General features: G+C 50.2%; 1 protein-coding gene across 9 annotated transcripts; it reads left to right on the forward strand.

The window, feature by feature from the left end:
• Positions 1-8,018: 8,018 nt before the first annotated feature.
• LOC103783334 (uncharacterized) lies at positions 8,019-16,490 on the forward strand. Of its 9 annotated transcripts, XM_063608203.1 has the most exons (5): positions 8,075-8,810; positions 9,209-9,397; positions 9,502-9,717; positions 10,205-10,322; positions 16,146-16,490. In XM_063608203.1, the coding sequence occupies exons 1-3, from the start codon at positions 8,167-8,169 to the stop codon at positions 9,542-9,544; spliced, it is 876 nt and encodes a 291-aa protein (XP_063464273.1). In that variant the 5' UTR covers positions 8,075-8,166; the 3' UTR covers positions 9,545-9,717; positions 10,205-10,322; positions 16,146-16,490. The 9 variants fall into 9 exon arrangements, 6 of the variants coding, with proteins under 6 accessions (XP_063464273.1, XP_034788971.1, XP_034788972.1 ...); XR_001338626.5 differs by adding an exon at positions 8,019-8,064 and having other exon boundaries at positions 8,715-8,810; positions 9,209-10,322; XM_034933080.1 differs by having other exon boundaries at positions 9,214-9,717.
• Positions 16,491-16,574: the final 84 nt, after the last annotated feature.

A 16,574-nucleotide genomic window follows, 5' to 3' on the forward strand; every position in this document is an offset into this window, starting at 1 on the left:
TTTGCCTTTTCATATACATTTTAGAATAATCTTGTCTATACCTATAAAAAATCCTGCAGGGTTTTGATAGGAGTTGAATTAAATCTATATATCAACTTGGAGAGAATTGACATCTTTATTATGCTATCTTCCAATCCATGAACACACTATGGCTTTCCATTTATTTAGATTTTCTTTGACTTCTTTCTGAGCATTTTGTAATTTTCAGCCTACAATTCCTTTACATATTTTCTTAGATTTACACCTAAGTATTTCCTTTCTATTTTAAGCAATTGTAAATGACATTATATGGCCAGGAACGGTGGCTAAAGCCTGTAATCCCAGCACTTTGGAAGGCCGAGGTAGGCAGATGACTTGAGGCCAGGATTTCAAGACCAGCCTGGCCAACATAGTGAAACCCCATTTCCACTAAAAATGCAAAAAAAACCTTAGCTGGGTGTGGTGGTGCATCCATCTCTGTAATCCCAGCTACTTGGGAGGCTGAAGCACGAGAATCACTTGAATCCGAGAAGCAGAGTTTACAGTGAGCCAAAATTTCATCACTGCACTCCAGGCTAGGCGGCAGAACGAGACTCTATCTCAAAAACCAAAGAAATAAATAAAGCAAATAACATCATATTTTTAATGTCTGTGTCCATGTGATTATTGCTAGTACATAGAAATACAATTGATTTTTGTATGTTGAGCTTACATCCTACAATCTTTTTTTTTTTTTGAGATGGAGTGTTGCTCTGTCGCCCAGGCTGGAGTGCAGTGGCACAATCTTGGCTCACTGCAAGCTCCGCCTCCCGGGTTCACGCCATTCTCCTGCCTCAGCCTCCTGAGTAGCTGGGACTACAGGCCTCAGTCACCACGCCCGGCTAATTTTTTTTTGTATTTTTAGTAGAGACAGGGTTTCACTGTGTTAGCCAGGATGGTCTCGACCTCCTGTCCTCGTGATCTGCCCGCCTCGGCCTCCCAAAGTGCTGGGATTACAGGGGTGAGCGACTGCGCCCAGCTTTTTTTTTTTTTTTTTTTTAATAAGCACAGGGTTTCACTATGTTGCCCAGGCTAGTCTTGAACTCCTAAGCTCAAGCCATCCACCCACCTCAGCCTCCGAAAGTGCTAGGATTACAGGCGTGAGCCACCACACCCAGCCATATATCCTGCAATTTTGTTACTTATTACTTCTAGAGTTGAGTGTTTTGTTTTTGTTTTTGTTGTTGTTGTTGTTTTGTTGTTGTTGTTTTGTTTTGTTTTGTTTTTGAGACAAAGTCACGCTCTGTTGCCCAGGCTGGAGTTCAGTGGCTCATTCTCGGCTCACTGCAAGCTCCGCCTCCAGGTTCACGCCATTCTCCTGCCTCAGCCTCCCAAGTAGCTGGGACTACAGGAGCCCGCCATCACGCCCGGCTAATTTTTGGTATTTTTAGTAGAGACAGGGTTTCACCTTGTTAGCCAGGATGGTCTCGATCTCCTGACCTCATGATCTGCCCGCCTTGGCCTCCCAAAGTGCTGGGATTACAGGCGTGAGCCACCGCGCCTGGCCGATTCCATGGGATTTTTGTATGTTAATAACCACATCATTTGCAAACAGGCACAGTTTCATTCCTTCTTTCAATCTGTATGCCTTTTATTTCCTTTTCTTGACTTATCTCAGTGGCTAGAACTTCTGGTACTAAATTGAATTAAGATGCTGGAGTACGCCTGTAATCCCAGCTATTTAGGAGGCTGAGGTGGGAGAATTGCCTAAGCCCAGGAGATCAAGGCTGCAGTGAGCTGTGATTGCACCACTGCACTCCAGCCTGGGGGACAGAATAAGACTCTGTCTCAAAAAAAAAAAAAAAAAAAAAAAATTTGAATAAAAGCGGGGAGATCTGACAGCCTTGCCTTGTTCCCAATCTTAGAAGCAGTTCAGTTTTTGCCATTAAGTATAGTGTTAGCTGTCGAGTTTTTGTAGATGCTTTTTATCAAGTTGAGAGAGTTTCCCCTATTCCTATTTTTATTTATTTATTTAAAGATGGAATCTTGCTTTGTCGCCCAGGCTGGAGTGCAGTGGCGCGATCTCAGCTCACTGCAACCTCCACCCCTGGGTTCAAGCGATTCTCCTGCCTCACCCTCCCAAGCAGCTGGGATTATTACAGGCATGCACCACCATGCCTGGCTAAGTTTTGTATTTTTAGTAGAGACGGGATTTCGCTATGTTGGCCAGGCTGGTTTCAAACTCCTGATCTCAAGTGAGCCACCCGCCTCAGCCTCCCTAAGTAAGGGGATTACAGGCGTGAGCCACCGCACCCGGCCATGCCTGGCTAATTTTTTTGCATTTTTTGTAGAGATGAGGTTTCACCGTGTTGCCCAGGCTGGTCTCAAACTCCCAGGCTCAAGTGATCCTCCCACCTTGGCTTCTAAAAGTGCTGGGATTTCAGGCATGAGCCACCGCACCTGGACTGAAATGCAATTTCCGTATCAATTGATATGATCATGTGATTTTTTTTCTTTAGCCTGTGTTATGGGCTTATGTGTCCCTCTTCTCCTCTGCCCCAAAATTCATGTATTGAAGTCCTAACCCCCTGTACCTCAGAATATAACCATATTTGGAGATACAATCTTTAAAGAAGTAAAATTAAAATGAGATTATTAGAGTGGTCCCTAATCCATTATGACCAATGTCCTTATAAGGAGAAGAAATTTGACCACAGACACACACAGAGGGAAGATGATGTGAAGATAGAGAGAAGAAGGCCCTCAGAAGGAACCAATCCTGCTGACACCTTGATCTTGGACTTCCAGCCTCTAGAACTGTGAGATATAAATTTCTCACAGTGCTTTCCCCAAGTCTATGGTACTTTGTGGCACCATGCCCCCTTCAGAACACAAGCTGAGATACTCATAAAGAACTGAGTTTTGCCTGACCCACCAAGCCATGGCTGGGCTTGCAAAGTTATTCCCCATCCTTAATGAAAGTTGTGCATATGACCTCAAGCTCAAGCATAGCCTGGAAGCCGAAGTGGGTCTAACAAGCAGGGGGCTCCCACTTCCAGTGTCCCCAGACTCTCCCTGCCTGGCCACGTCTCCCTCAACTTACACCCATGGCCTGATGGGGAGTTCTGAGCCCAGCACACACAGCACATGTGTGACATGGCACCAGCTGGTAGTGGACTGCTATGGCATCACAGCGCACGCATGGGTGTCACTGAAAGACAATGCAAAGAGATATCTCCAAGCAGATAGAGTTTTGAGGGGTACATCTGTCCACTTTGTTTTGATGGAGAGTAGTTCTGAACTGTGGCTCTACACAAGGGCTGTGAATAACAGTTTAGCTGTTGTGAGAAATATTGTTACCTTAGGAGTTAAAAGCTTGGATTTGAGCTGACTGCCTGGGTTGAAGTCCCGGCTTTGCTACTTACTGTCCATGCAACTTTAAGCAAGTGATCAAACTTTCTGTACCCCTATTACCTCTTCTTACCATTTTAAAGAAGGTAATAATACCATCTACCTCATAGAGTTGCTGTGGTGAGGACTGAATTAATATAGGTAAAGTACTTAGGACCTGGAACTCAGTAAACACTGTGTAAGTTTATCTGCAATGGATGATGATGGTGATGATGATGCCCAATAGTCAGGGATTTGGAAGGAACAGAGCTAGGATTCATAACAAAAAATTCTGGCAGATTCACAAATGGTTCAAATCCTATAGGGTTGAAAATTTCCCCCACCAGGGAAAGAATGCTGATCCGCATGGTACAGGCTGAAGGCAAAGAGAAGGTGGAGGGGGTTATGAAGAAAGGTAGTTGTAAATATCAACTACAGCCTTAGGGCTGTTGCAGAAATAAAGATTCCAACAGGCATCAAATGCTTTGTCCTTGTCCTATTATGTGACCCTTTTCACTTTTCTTCCCCTCTGCCTTTCCTCTTCTGTTTTATATATGGTGATCCTTCTCAGCCAGGGGTGATTTTGACCTATGGGGGACTGATATGGTTTGGCTCTGTGTCCCTACCCAAATCTCATCTAGAATTGTAATCCCCATGTTTACAGGGAGGGAGGCGATTGGATCACGGGGATGGCTTCCCCCATGCTCTTCTCATGATAGGGAATTCTCACGAGATCTGATGGTTTTAAAACCTGCGCTCTCCTGCGCTCTCACTTCTCCCTCCTGCCGCCTTGTGAAGAAGGTGCCTGCTTCACCTTCCACCATGATTGTAAGTTTCCTGAGGCCTCCTCAGACATGCAGAACTGTGAGTCAATTAAACCTCTTTCCTTTTATAAAGTACCCAGTCTCAGGAAGTTCCTTATAGCAGTGTGAAAACGGACTAATACAGGGACCCTTGCCAATGTCTAGAGACATTTTCAATTGCCATGACTTGGGAAAGGGGAGCGCTACTGGCATCTATCAGGTAGAGTAAGGGAGGCTGCTAAATATCCTACAATGCACAGAAAAGTCCCCCACAACAGAGATTATTTGGCCCAAAATGTCAGTGTTCTCAAGGTGGAGAACTGATAGAGAGTACAGATGGTGGTTCATATTTTAAGTCCACAAGTTACAGGATATCAAGATGGAATTGGGATTGAACCAAAGAAGGTTGAATAATACCCAGAAATGGGTGTGATGACTGAGCTACTATGTTGTCTTTTAAGGAGTGTGATATGGCTTGGATCTGTGTCCCCACCGAATCTCATGTCAGAGGTGGGGCCTGGTGGAGGTGACTGGACCAGGTGGGTGAAGTTCTCATGAATGGGTTAGCGCCGTCCCCTCCATGTTGTTCTCTTGTGATAGTGAGTGAGATCTGGTTGTTTAAAAGTGTGTAGCGCCTCTCCCTGCTCTCTCTTCCTCCTGCTCCAGTCCTGTGAAGATGCCTGATCCCACTTTGCCTTCCACCATGATTGTAAGTTCCCTGAGGCCTCCCCAGAAGCAGATGCTGCCATACTTCCTGTACAGCCTTCGGAAGCATGAGCCGATTAAACCTATTTTCTTATCATTTACCCAGTCTCAGTTATTCCTTTATAGCAGTACAAGAACAGACTAATACAGAGTGACTTAGTACTTTTATCTTTGTATGAGAAAGAGAGAGTTTTTGTGTTGGGGCCGGGTGGTGGTTGATGTCATTGTTTGGATGTTTGAGGATGAGGGCACAAATGAATGTTGAGTGTCTGAAAGGGTGGGATTCGGCAGGCGTGGTAAATTGGTTAACTCACGATCTCTCCCAATCTCTTTCCAGTGTGCTTTCCTGTTCTTCAGATTCTACAAAGAGAAACACTCTGTTTCCCAGACTTGCTTACAGCAAGGGACTTAGATCCCGCCAGCCAGAGGCACTCCCGTGAGATGGGCAGCAGTGCAGGAGGCATCTGTCCTGCCGTGCAATGCTCAGGCACAACCAGTTTTGGAGCCAACAGTCCTGACATTGACTTTCTATCCCTCAGACGCCAGCCAAGGCAGTGCGTTCCTGGAATCAACGCTCTCAATAGCAGCTTCCCAATCCTTGGCCAAAGTGATGTCACTCAGAGCCAGCGGTTAGGACAGAGGATTCTCCAGCCTCAGATTGCGGCAGAGTTCACAGTACCCTGGGGTGGGCTGATTCTGCAGGGTTGTTTTTTATGTCATTTCTGAAGGTCCAATTAATAGCCTATTTCTCCAGCTCTTCCAATTATTTTATAAACACTAAAACCCTATATAGAATCCCTTAATGCTTAAAATGGTAAGAGTGGTTTCTGCAATAGAACCCTGATCGATACAGCAATAAATAGTATCCACAATGACTTATCAATAAGGAAAAGGAAAAAGAGAGAGAAAATTAAGTAAAAGACATGAATATTCCAGAGGGAAAAAATAAGAATGTTCTATAAACTTGAAAAGATGTTCAACCCCATCAGTATTAAGGGCAACCACAACAAGATACATTTTCACATCCACCAGATCAACAGTTTTGATGATGCCCCTAAGTAGTCCTGAAGCAGTGCCTCCCAACCTCTCTCACCTAATGGTGCACAGAGAAAGCCATAGAATGTTACCAGCACAGGCTGGGCGCTGTGGCTCACACCTGTAATCCTGGCACTTTGGGAGGCCGAGGTGGGGGGATCACTTGAGATCAGGAGTTTGAGACCAGCCTGGCCAACGTGGTGAAACCCCATCTCTACTAAAAATACAAAAATTGGCCAGGTGTGGTGGTAGGCACCTGTAATCCAGCTATTTGGGAGGCTGAGACAGGAGAATCGCTTGAATTCAGGAGGTGGGGGTTGTAGTGATCTGAGATCGCACCACTGCACTCCAGCCTGGTTGACAGAGTGAGACATCATCTGAAAAAAAAAAAAAAAGAAAAAAGAAAATACAAGCCAGTAAGAACAAGCTATCAACAGCCTCCAAAGACTTACATAAGATCAGTATTTCTGCAAGAAAATCAAGAAAGCAATAGACCCAAGAAGATTCACTGAAAAACAACGCCAACGCGTTAAGAACAGCAAGCAAAGAGGAGGCATTTTTCTCACTTAATAGTAGATACGTACAAGGGTTCCACCACAGCAGGAAGATTACATCGTAAGACAACAACATTCAAACACGAAACACAGTATATATAAAATTAGAGATATTGCTGGGTGCAGTGGCTCACGCCTATAATCACAGCACTTTGGGAGGCCCAGGCAGGCGGATAACCTGAGATCAGGAGTTTGAGACCAGCCTGGCCAACATGGTGAAACCCCGTTCCTACTAAAAAATACAAAAATTAGCTGCACCTGCAATCCCAGCTACTTGGGAGGCTGACCCAGGAGAGCTGCTTTAATCCAGGAGGTGGAGGTTGCAGTGAGTGAGCCGAGATTGTGTCACTGCACTCCAGCCTGAGCAACAAGAGCAAAACTCCATCTCAAAATAAAATAAAATAAAATTAGAGATATTGATAATTGGGGAGGAGGGGGAGAGACTGGAGCATCTAGCTCCTATGAACACCCAAAACGCTGGAAGATAGGGAGACCCCCTGACCCTCTCCTGACTGTGGGCTGCTTGGTTTGTTAACGGTGGAGTAGCTTAGGATGGGCTCCTTCGTTCATCCTAAGGAGCAGGGGCTCACAGAGATGTGTTGGACTCACTTTCACCCTGCTACCTCATCCTAAAAACCTCTGGGTCAGAGGCCCAGAGACCTGAGTTCCACCCTTGGCTGTCTGAAACCTCCGGAAAACCATTTCACTTCTCCCAGTCTCAGTCTCCTTATCTGTACATGGGAATGATTTTAATGCTCACTGTCCTGCTTATCTCAAGAGACTGTGAGGCTGGTCAAAAGAGACAAGGGGTGTGGAAGTGAAAGGGCCCAAGAGCACTTTTCACAGTCATGAGTGCAGGAGGCCGTTCTGCCCCGTGCTGCTCTGGGATCTTAGGCAAAGCCACAACTTCTTTCGGCTTCAGTTTTTCTCACTTTAAAATGATAATAGGCCAGGAGCGGTGGTTCATGTCTGTAATCCCAGCACTTTGGGAGGCTGAGGCAGGCAGATTGCTTGAGTCTAGGAGTTCAAGACCAGCCTGGGCAACATGGCAACACCCCATCTCTACTAAAAATACAAAAATTAACTGGGTGTGGTGGTGCGCGCCTGTAATCCCAGCTACTCAGGAGGCTAAAGCGAGAGGATTGCTTGAACCCAGGAGACAGAGGCTGGAGTGAGCTGAGATCGCACCACCGCACTCCAGTCTTGATGACAGAGTGAGACCCTGTCTCAAAAAATAAGTAAAATAAAATGATATTAATATTCTGCATTACAGAGTTGCTGTGAGAATGGAGTAATACGAGGAAAGCACGTAGCAAGTGCCTAACACATGGAGCGCGCTCGCTGAACGTTAATCACAAGTGTGATTGATCACAAGTTAATCGTAAGTGGTAAGAATGAGTCCCGCGTTAATCAGGGTTCTGGTGTGAAAATTGCTGAGTTCTTTTATGCTCTTCCCCTCTTGCAGACGCCAGAGGGCGACATAGACGGCGGGACTCCAGCCGCCAAGCACGCCCGCCGCAGCCCCACAATCGGCCACGCGGTGGCGCTAAGCCACACAATACTTGGTTTTCCGCAGGCTTTGGGGAGCAGAGGGCTGACCGGGGGAGAGCGGAGACCGGGTAAGGGGGGCCTTGGGAGCCAGGGAGCCCTGAACCAGAGGGTCAAGGACCCCTGGACGGAGTATTCCCCGGGCTCCTGGGACACAACAAGATCAGCTGGGAATGAATGGGTCCTGGGCTTTTGGGAATCTGAGTGGGGCATCCCTTCCTCCGGGCGCCGGGCTGCACCCGCTTACCCTGGGCAGCCGCGGGGCCGTGACGCCTGGCGGAGGGGGCGCGCATCTCGGCGCGCGCCTGTCTTCGCAGTGGCTCATTCATCGCTGCCGAGGCACGCCGTTGCCATGGGGACGTGATGCAGGCGCGGGGAGCGGGAGGGAGAGGGAGGCCCCGGGTGACGTCCGCGCTCTTCTCGCAGCTAGTCTCCCGCGGCCTCCCAATTCTTGCCTAATTTGGAAGAGAGCCGCAGCCCTTCTGCTGATGCGCGCGCGCTGGCGCCTTTTTAAGGCAACTGGCGGAGTGGCGGCTCCACCAGATCCTGGGAGCTGCCCCCGCCCCCGAGCCGCGAGCCCCGCGCCGGGCCGGGGAGTCCCCGGCGCCACACGCCCCCACCACCCCCATCTTAGCGCCCCCCACCCTCTATGGAGACATTTCAACCAGGGAGAAGGGAAGTCCTGCCCTTGCCCCTCGCCCCCGCCCTGCTCCTCCAACAGGGGAGACTTCTGTCCAAACCTTGGAAAGAAACGAGATGCCAGGCCTAGCGCCTTCGGGGATCCTCTCTGGACAAGGCCACAGGGTGAAAACACCAGGTGAGGACTTCACTACCCTTGGGGCCACCATGGGACCCTGGAGACCTTTGCCTCCCTCCAGGCCCCCCCCGACCCCTTAAACTTTTTCTCCCTGAGCTCAGCCTGGAGCAGAGTTAGGATCCTGGGAAAGCCCCTTACCAGTTGCTCCAACCCCCTCCTTAAACTGGAAGGGAAACTGAGGCCCAGAGAAAAGTAGTGATTGACTAGGGCCACATGGCACGTTCCTAGAGGAAGAGCATGGGCCAGAACCCACAGATGCTGACCTCCTGGCCAGAGGTCAAGGCATTCCTTATGGTTGAGCATAGCCAGCCCCGTGTGCCAGTCTCCAGCCCCTGCCCTGCACCAAGCAGAGGGGCTGGACACCTCTGTCATGGCACCAGCTGCCTCTCCTTCCCCAGCACAGTCTGGACCTGGGCGGACTTTTTGGAAAAGCTTCTGGATGCCACGGACTCCACGACCGACCAACTAGGTTGCTGCTGCTTGCAAACATCGCCTCCATTGAAGGATTCCTGCAGCCACCAGCTCTGGAACTTTCTGGAACCAAACATTTCCCCAGACTGCCTACAAGGACCAATTGGCCTCTGGATGTAGGTGTGGCCTGCAGGGGTCCGGCAGGGCTCCCCAGAGTCAAGTGGACCCAGCCCTTTGGACCCCCTGCCCGGTCCTATTGACCTCTGCTCTCTCCCTGCAGCACTTCCTGGAGGCGTTTGACCGGGACTTGGGAGGGCAGCTGAGAAGTGCCTGACCATTCTCAAGGAGCTGCGTGGATTCCAGACATCTCTGGGCTGGTCTCTGGACCGGGATGGGGGACCCAGAGGTGGAGCCGAACACACAAGCAGCACTTGAGGGCTCCAAGGGTGGCAAGGAGAGAAGTTCCTGCTCTGGTACAGCCCTGGGACCTTGAAAGGTGCTTCAACAGAGCGTCCACTCCCAGCGCCTAGCCCTGGGACCTTGAATGGTGCTTTAACAGAGCGTCTGCTCCCAGCGCCAAGCCCTCAGTGCAGAGGGGGAGACTCAGGCGGCCCTCAGACACAATTCGCCAAGGTCGCACAGCAAGTCAGGGTGCCGCTAAGACTAGGACCTACAGCTCTGCCTCCTGGCCCAGGCTCCTCAGCACCTGGGCCCCAGAGGACAGCCTGTGGGAGGCCCACATGGCCACTGCACCATGAACCAAGGACCTGGTCCGGGTCCACCTCCACCAAGTGCTGGCCGTGTGTCACTTGGGTCACTCCACTCTCTGCATTAGGTCTCAGTCATCCAAGACCATCTTTCAAGGGCCGTCACTCCAATTATGAGTCTGGGATTTTCTGAAATTGAGCATTTTGGCCAGGCTGTGGGGTCCCTCTATGACTGCCTGTAAGACACTGCCAAGGGGACTTTCTTCCTTTCACCAGACTGAAGCTAAGAAGTGCTGGAGACAGCAGTTGCTTTAGCCACAGGCTGTGTAGACCACCTGAGGATGAGCTGGGGGTCTGTTTTGTGCACCTTGGAACCCATCGGATCCCTCCAATGGTGAGTCCCCTGGTGTACCCAGCACCAAGCTGTGAGAACGACCCCCAACGGGTTGGGTGGAAGAAGCAAAACTACAGGCTCAGTCCCAGTACTTACTCCCCTGTGTCCACACAGGCCAGGTCTCCAGGGTCCCTGCCCATCCAGGGCTGAGAACGTGGTCCTCTGGGAGCCTTCAGGCCCACTCGGACCCCAGCATTGGGCAATGGGCTCATCCCTACCTGAAACTGGGGCTTGGGGTTGCAGCATTCAACTTCCAAAGCCCAAGAGGCACTGGGACAGGTGGCCCAGCAGGCTCAGAGATGCTCAAGTGCCAGAGGTTGGGAGGGCCCTTTGAGGCTAAGGGGTCTGACCCACTGCCATTTTGCAAATACAAAAACTGAGGCCCAGGGAGGGAGAGAGGTTTGCAGAACACGCCCAGCAGGCTAGTGGCAGAGCTGGGAACAGAATCTGCATCTTCCGCTGCTCCTATTCAGAACTATTCCCCTGCACCAAACATAATCCGCTGACATCTAGACTGAGCTCAGCTCGTCTTCTTCTTGGACCTTGGACTCCTTGGCAGAAGGCTCTCCCAACTCACAGCCTGTCAGGGATGGCAATTCAGGGGCTTTCCCTTCAACCCGATGGTCCTTTCCACCAAAGCTTCCTGGTGCTCCTCCCCTCCCACCAGTGTTCAGCCCTTCTTGGCTTCAGAAGCTGCTCCATCAGCAGCCGTAAGGGTCACTCTCCCCTGCTCACCACGGTTCACCCAACTCCCTGTGGTTCCCGCATTCCCCAGCATGGGGAGCACCATTCTCCCTGCTCGTGGGGGTCTCCTCTTTGTTGCCCCTCGGCCCAGTCCCTGACCCTCTCTGACCACTGGAGCCTTAAATCCCATCAGTCTTTCCTGGGACCCCCTGGACTGTTCCCTGTAGATTCCCTCTCTGTTGGCCCAGGGCCTGTGAGAGTAATGATGGCTGGCATGTCATAGGGCTGCTGTGAGGTTTTCATGAATTAATACACTCATCAGGTACACAAGGTGTGGGTAGGTGCCTCATCTGTAAACTCCTATGTTACGAGCTGTGCCCTGATAGTAACAAGGAGAGACTTGAAGCTGGAGCCTCTGGAGGCTGAGGCATCTGTGGGTGGAAGGGGAAGAAAGGAGGTGCCAGCCTGGAGGAGTTTTTAGTAATGGGAGATAATGGGAGCCACAAGGGTCTTAAGCTGGGAAGAACATGGTCAGGTCGGCTTCCGGAAGAATGGCAAGGGGAGCTGGGCTGCTGAGCACCAGAAGGGTGTGTTGGGCCTGGCCCGGGCCCTCCGTCTCTGGCTTTGGTGAGCAGTGGAGGGGGCAGCTGCTGCCCGGGGAAGGAGCCTGCTGGGGCCCGAGCCAGAGCCCTGAGGGGCACTTTATGTGCATCCCTCCACTTCTCCAGGCTGCAGCCTTAGCCTGGTTTACTCCATCTGGTGCTCTCAGACCTGGCCTGGATCAAAGCTGCCGGTGGGTACCCAGGCTATTTCTACACTTGCAGTGCCAGGACATGTGCTGCCTCCTGAACCAGCCCCTGCCATCTCTGCATAGCCTTGTTCAAAATTATATTTTTCATAAAGTTAAGATAATGACCAACATTCTGCCATGTGAGCATTTCTTGTGCTCCTTTTATGCATCAGGCATTTTCTGAGTGTTTTAACTAATTAACTCCTTTAATGCTAACATCAGTCCCTTGATAGGGGTGCCATCATTCTCCCCACTTCTGTATTTAACAAATCGGTAAACTGAGGCACAAAAGGTTAAGTCACTTAACTGACCAATGTCACAAAGGCAGTCTGTGGAGGAGGCAGGACTCAGCCCAGATTCTCCTCCCCCGCCACCCTCTCCTGCCTCAGGTACATCCCCTCCCGCTGGCCTTTCCACGTGGACCGTGTCTCTCCCACTGCCTCTTGATGGTCCTTCAAACATCTGCAAATGCCACACCACCTCCTCAAGCCTCCTCTTCTCTGAGGAACATCTCTCCATTCCTTCCATCTTTTAAAAAATTCTTACAAATGTTTATGAAGCACTTTACGCTGGAGTTGACAGTGGGCAAAGCAGTCACAGTCCCTGCCATGGTGACCACAGTCTAGTGGACAAGAGACAATAAATTCCTCACCAAAATAAAGGATTAAATCGCTATTTCACCAAGTGCCAACAGAGGCCTGGGGTGCCTGCAAACCTGTAACTGAGGATTTGGCCTCAGCGGTAATGTCAGGGAAGGCTTTCCAGAGGAGACGATATTTAGGCTGAACTAACAGGGGAAAATAGGAAGAACTCGGCAGAGGAGAGAGGCAGTAGCACCCCAGGAGAGAGAACAGCATGTGCAAAAGCACTGTGGCGGCCGGGAGGGTGGCAGGCCAGGGACTGGAAGAAGGCTTATGCAGCTGGAAGAGAGGCAAGGGGTTGCATGAGGCCAGACAGGCTGGAGGGCTTACCAGAGGCAGGCCTGGGGGATGGCCTGGGCCCTGCCTCACAGCCCTGGGTGCAGTTGGCTCCTCCTCACTGGCTGCTCTGCTCAAGGCTGGGCTTGGACCCATAGCATAAGTCCTAGAGCCAAAACTCCTGGCCCTGACAGAGGCTGCCCTCTCTCCACTTTTGCTGCATGTCCCTGTTAACACAACCTCAGCTACAGTGGCTTCTTTTGTGGCTACCTGGCACTGTGTTGAATCTCATTTATGAGGCCACACTCCTCTGTCCACCCAGCCACCCACCCAGCACAGCCTGGCCCAGTCAACAATGACTTGCCACCAGTAGCTCAACTCAAATGCACCTGCTTGGGGAGGCCGGTGCCAACTCCTCAGGCAGGGTCACCCCTCCTTTTGCTCTCCCCAAACTCCCAGCATGCCTCCTTGACAGCAGTATCCCACTGAAGTGGCTGGATGGACCCCTTGCTCTCTCACCAGCCTGCAGGTTCCATGAGGCCAAGACCAGCTGTCTGTGGGCACCATCACATCACTGCAGAGGCTGGCACAAACTCTGCCCTCAGCTGTTTGTTGCATGAATGACTTACACGCCTGAGCCCCTGCCCTGTGCCAGGCCTTGTGCTGGATGCTGGGAACATGAAGACCAGTTGTAGATGCTGGTAGGGGAGACAGCCAAGTAAACATGCAGGGACAATGCAGGGTGCAGAGTGCGGTGACGAGGAAGCACAGGGGCTGGGGGGCACTGAGGGGGTCCCCGGACCTCACTGGAGGACCAGAAGGGCCAGAATTTGCCAGCTGGGAGTGGTGGTGGAGAGGACTCTGAAAATGAATGTGAGGAAAATCCGCCTCCTCCAGCCTCCCCAGGGCACGTCAAGAGTATTGGTCGCTGCTCTGCATTTGAAAAGTGGCTTTAGTTGACTAGGTTTCTTTCCCCTCTTGGAATGTGGCTGCTCTGACTTGCTCCTCACTGCATTCCTTGCGTCCTCTTCTCTCAGCCCTGCCTTCAGGACATTGCCCACAAAAGTTTCATCTTTTCCCACCTGGGCTCTACTCTCCCTCTCCCACCCCCTCCATGGTTCTATGTCCCTCACCTTCCTGGCTTTCAGCTCATTCACCCAGCTCTGGCCGTCTCGATGCGTGGGTGCCAGCCTGCACCCTCTTTACATGAGCTTTGTTGATTTCATAACCATAAATAGATAAAATGTTCTGAATGCTTTCATGTGCAAGTAGAATTGAGGGAGTGATAGCATAATGAAAAGGCCTCAGGAAAAGGAAAACAGCTTGCTAAGATGCAGCGGAAGACAACACGGTCACTGCACAAGCCAGCTCTGCGTGGGTTTCCTATTCTCACTGCACTGACCGCGGAGCCATGGACGCAGGATGGGGAGGTGCTTAGGAATCTGTTAGAAAACCTTTCCCTGGTTTCAAATCCACCAATTCAAAAGAACAACCTAGAAAAAAAACAGTAGAAGTCAGGAAAACCTGGGTTCAATTGTGGATTTATCTCATTCTAGCTGTGTGATCCTAGGCAAGTTAATCAACCTCTCTGAGAAGGCATAGAGAGATTCTTCCCCCCTGGGTCAGACTGGAGGCTTCGGGAGGCCCGATATCCCACAATACCTTCCTTTTCCTCCCATATGTAAATTTTGTCTTCCTGACAATTCGTTAATCACCAGCCCTGAGACCCCCCTGCCCAAAATGCAGTCCTGAAGACTAAGGTTGGAATAGGGATGGAATGGGGTACCCTGCCTCCTCATTGCCTGTTCCAACTCCTGGTGCAGGAAGTGGAGCATCATCCTGCATGGGGAGGGTACATCTCCACAGCCACAAAAGGGGCTGGAAACCAATAAGGAGGCTGACCCATTGGGCTTCCCACCTCTCCTCCTTTAAGTTGTCCAGGAGCACTACTTCTCCATGGCCTTTGGAACAGTAAAGGGGGCTGAAATGATAGCTTGGTATACCCTGGGTTAAGAGAGCTTTCTGGGTGAGAAAGAGAAACAAGTGGAGATATTCCTGGTGTGAACTCATCCTCTGGTCTAAGGATGGCACGCTTTTTCTCTAAAGAATCAATTAGTAAAAAAATGTCAAAAAGTTCTTTAGGCTTTTTGAACCATATGGTCTCTGTTGCAACTACTCAGCTCTTCCATTGTAATGTGAAAACAGCCATAGACAATGAGTAAATGAATGAATGTGACTGTGTTCCAATAAAACTTTATTTACAAAAGGAGGCAGCAGGCTAGATGTGGCTAGATTTGCAGTCCATAGTTTGTCAACCCTAGCCCTATCACGTGGTGCAAAAGAGAAAGCTTGGGTTGGGAGCAGGAACTAGGGGTGAGGCTCAGCATTGCCAGACTTGCTGTGTGACTTTGATTAAGTCATTATCCATCTCTGAGCCTTTGTTTCACCATCTATCAAATGAGCATCATAATATCAGTCAAGGCTGGGTGTCATGGCTCACATGTGTAATTCCAGCACTTTGGGAGGCCAAGGTGGGAGGATTGCTTGAGGTCAGGAGTTCAAGACCAGCCTGGGCAGAAAAAAATTTTTTTAATTATCTGGGTGTAGTAGTTTATGCCTGTAGTCCCAGCTACTCGAGATCCTGACACAGAAGATCATTTCAGCCCAGGAGTTTGAGGTGGCAGTGAGCTATGATCAGGCCACTGCACTCTAGTCTAGATGACAGAGCAAGACTGTATATAAATAACAATAATGATATCAGCCAGATTTGTCGTGAGAATGTGTCTAACAGGCCAGAGCAAATCTGAAGTCTTTTTGTCCCTCTGCTTCATAACGTTAAGTGGATTTGCACCCACTGCCCATGCCAACCTCAGCTGGCCATGCCCTTGCCTGCTGAGGGTAGCAGCAGCCTGCCAGAAAGGAAGGTGTCTCTCTCCAGGGTCAGATTCTTCATCTGTCTTTCCAAGCTCGAGCCCCAAGTGACCCCATTTCTGTAGCAAGCCAAGCACGGGAGGAAACAAGGAATCCCTTTCTTTCCACCATCCAGTCATTTGGCAACAAGCTACAGTTCACTTGAGAGAGTGATGTGGCTGCAGTGGCTGGTGGCCAGGCTTTGGAGGAGGCCTTGGAGACTCAGGCTGGGAATAGAACTATGAAAAATGGGCTTCAGTGCTCCTCTGGAACATTAACCTATGGCCATAAGTTAAGTAGTTGCAGCTGTGGTCTCACTGGTAACTTGCAGCACCACCAATTGCATCAATGCATCTTTCTTGGACCATCTTGCCCACCTGTCTGGTCTGACCACTACTGCAAGCTTGCATCCTTTGGCATATTGTCATTTTCTCTGAAGCCCCATTCAGTGATTCATTCATTCATATTCTTTCTGTCTCTCCCCACTTCCCTTCCCTTCCTCCCCCTTTCTCTTTCTCATAGACACATTTGTCCAGAGCAAGACAAGATCACACTTTGACAGCCCTCTGTCAAGATCCTTGCTCCAAATCTCCAGACTAGCAGCCAGGAGTCTCCATGCTGTTCTGAAGAAGCAGATTCCTCACCCACCCTTCAACTCCTTCCCAGGAGGTAATCCTCCTCCAAATCTCTGGAAAAGATACACCTCCTCTTCTCTGATAAAGGCTGGGGGGTGATGCCCCTCCCCCAGTTTCCCAATAAAGCTATGCAAGACAGGGGCAAGGGATCTCACGGCCTGTTTTTGCTACAAAAACCCTTTTTCGGAAAAAATAATAAAGAAAGGAATCAGCCAATCCCTCCTCGATGCCATCACCTCTTCTCGGTGATTTTTCGGGGAAGGAGTGGGTGGGTTGCTATGGCAACAGATGCGAGCTCGTCTCAGTAAAGAAGGGA

The sequence above is a fragment of the Pan paniscus genome, chromosome 9, assembly GCF_029289425.2.
Source record: "Pan paniscus chromosome 9, NHGRI_mPanPan1-v2.0_pri, whole genome shotgun sequence".
Taxonomy (NCBI): domain Eukaryota; kingdom Metazoa; phylum Chordata; class Mammalia; order Primates; family Hominidae; genus Pan; species Pan paniscus.

Bases quoted from the DNA above. Each gene is read 5' to 3' on its own strand.
- LOC103783334 (XM_063608202.1), top strand. From the start codon at position 8,167: ATGAATGGGTCCTGGGCTTTTGGGAATCTGAGTGGGGCATCCCTTCCT. The intron at 8,811-10,204 runs GTGAGGACTTCA...TCCTTTCACCAG, and splicing joins CCACAGGGTGAAAACACCAG to ACTGAAGCTAAGAAGTGCTG. The intron at 10,323-11,734 runs GTGAGTCCCCTG...CCACTTCTCCAG, and splicing joins CCCATCGGATCCCTCCAATG to GCTGCAGCCTTAGCCTGGTT.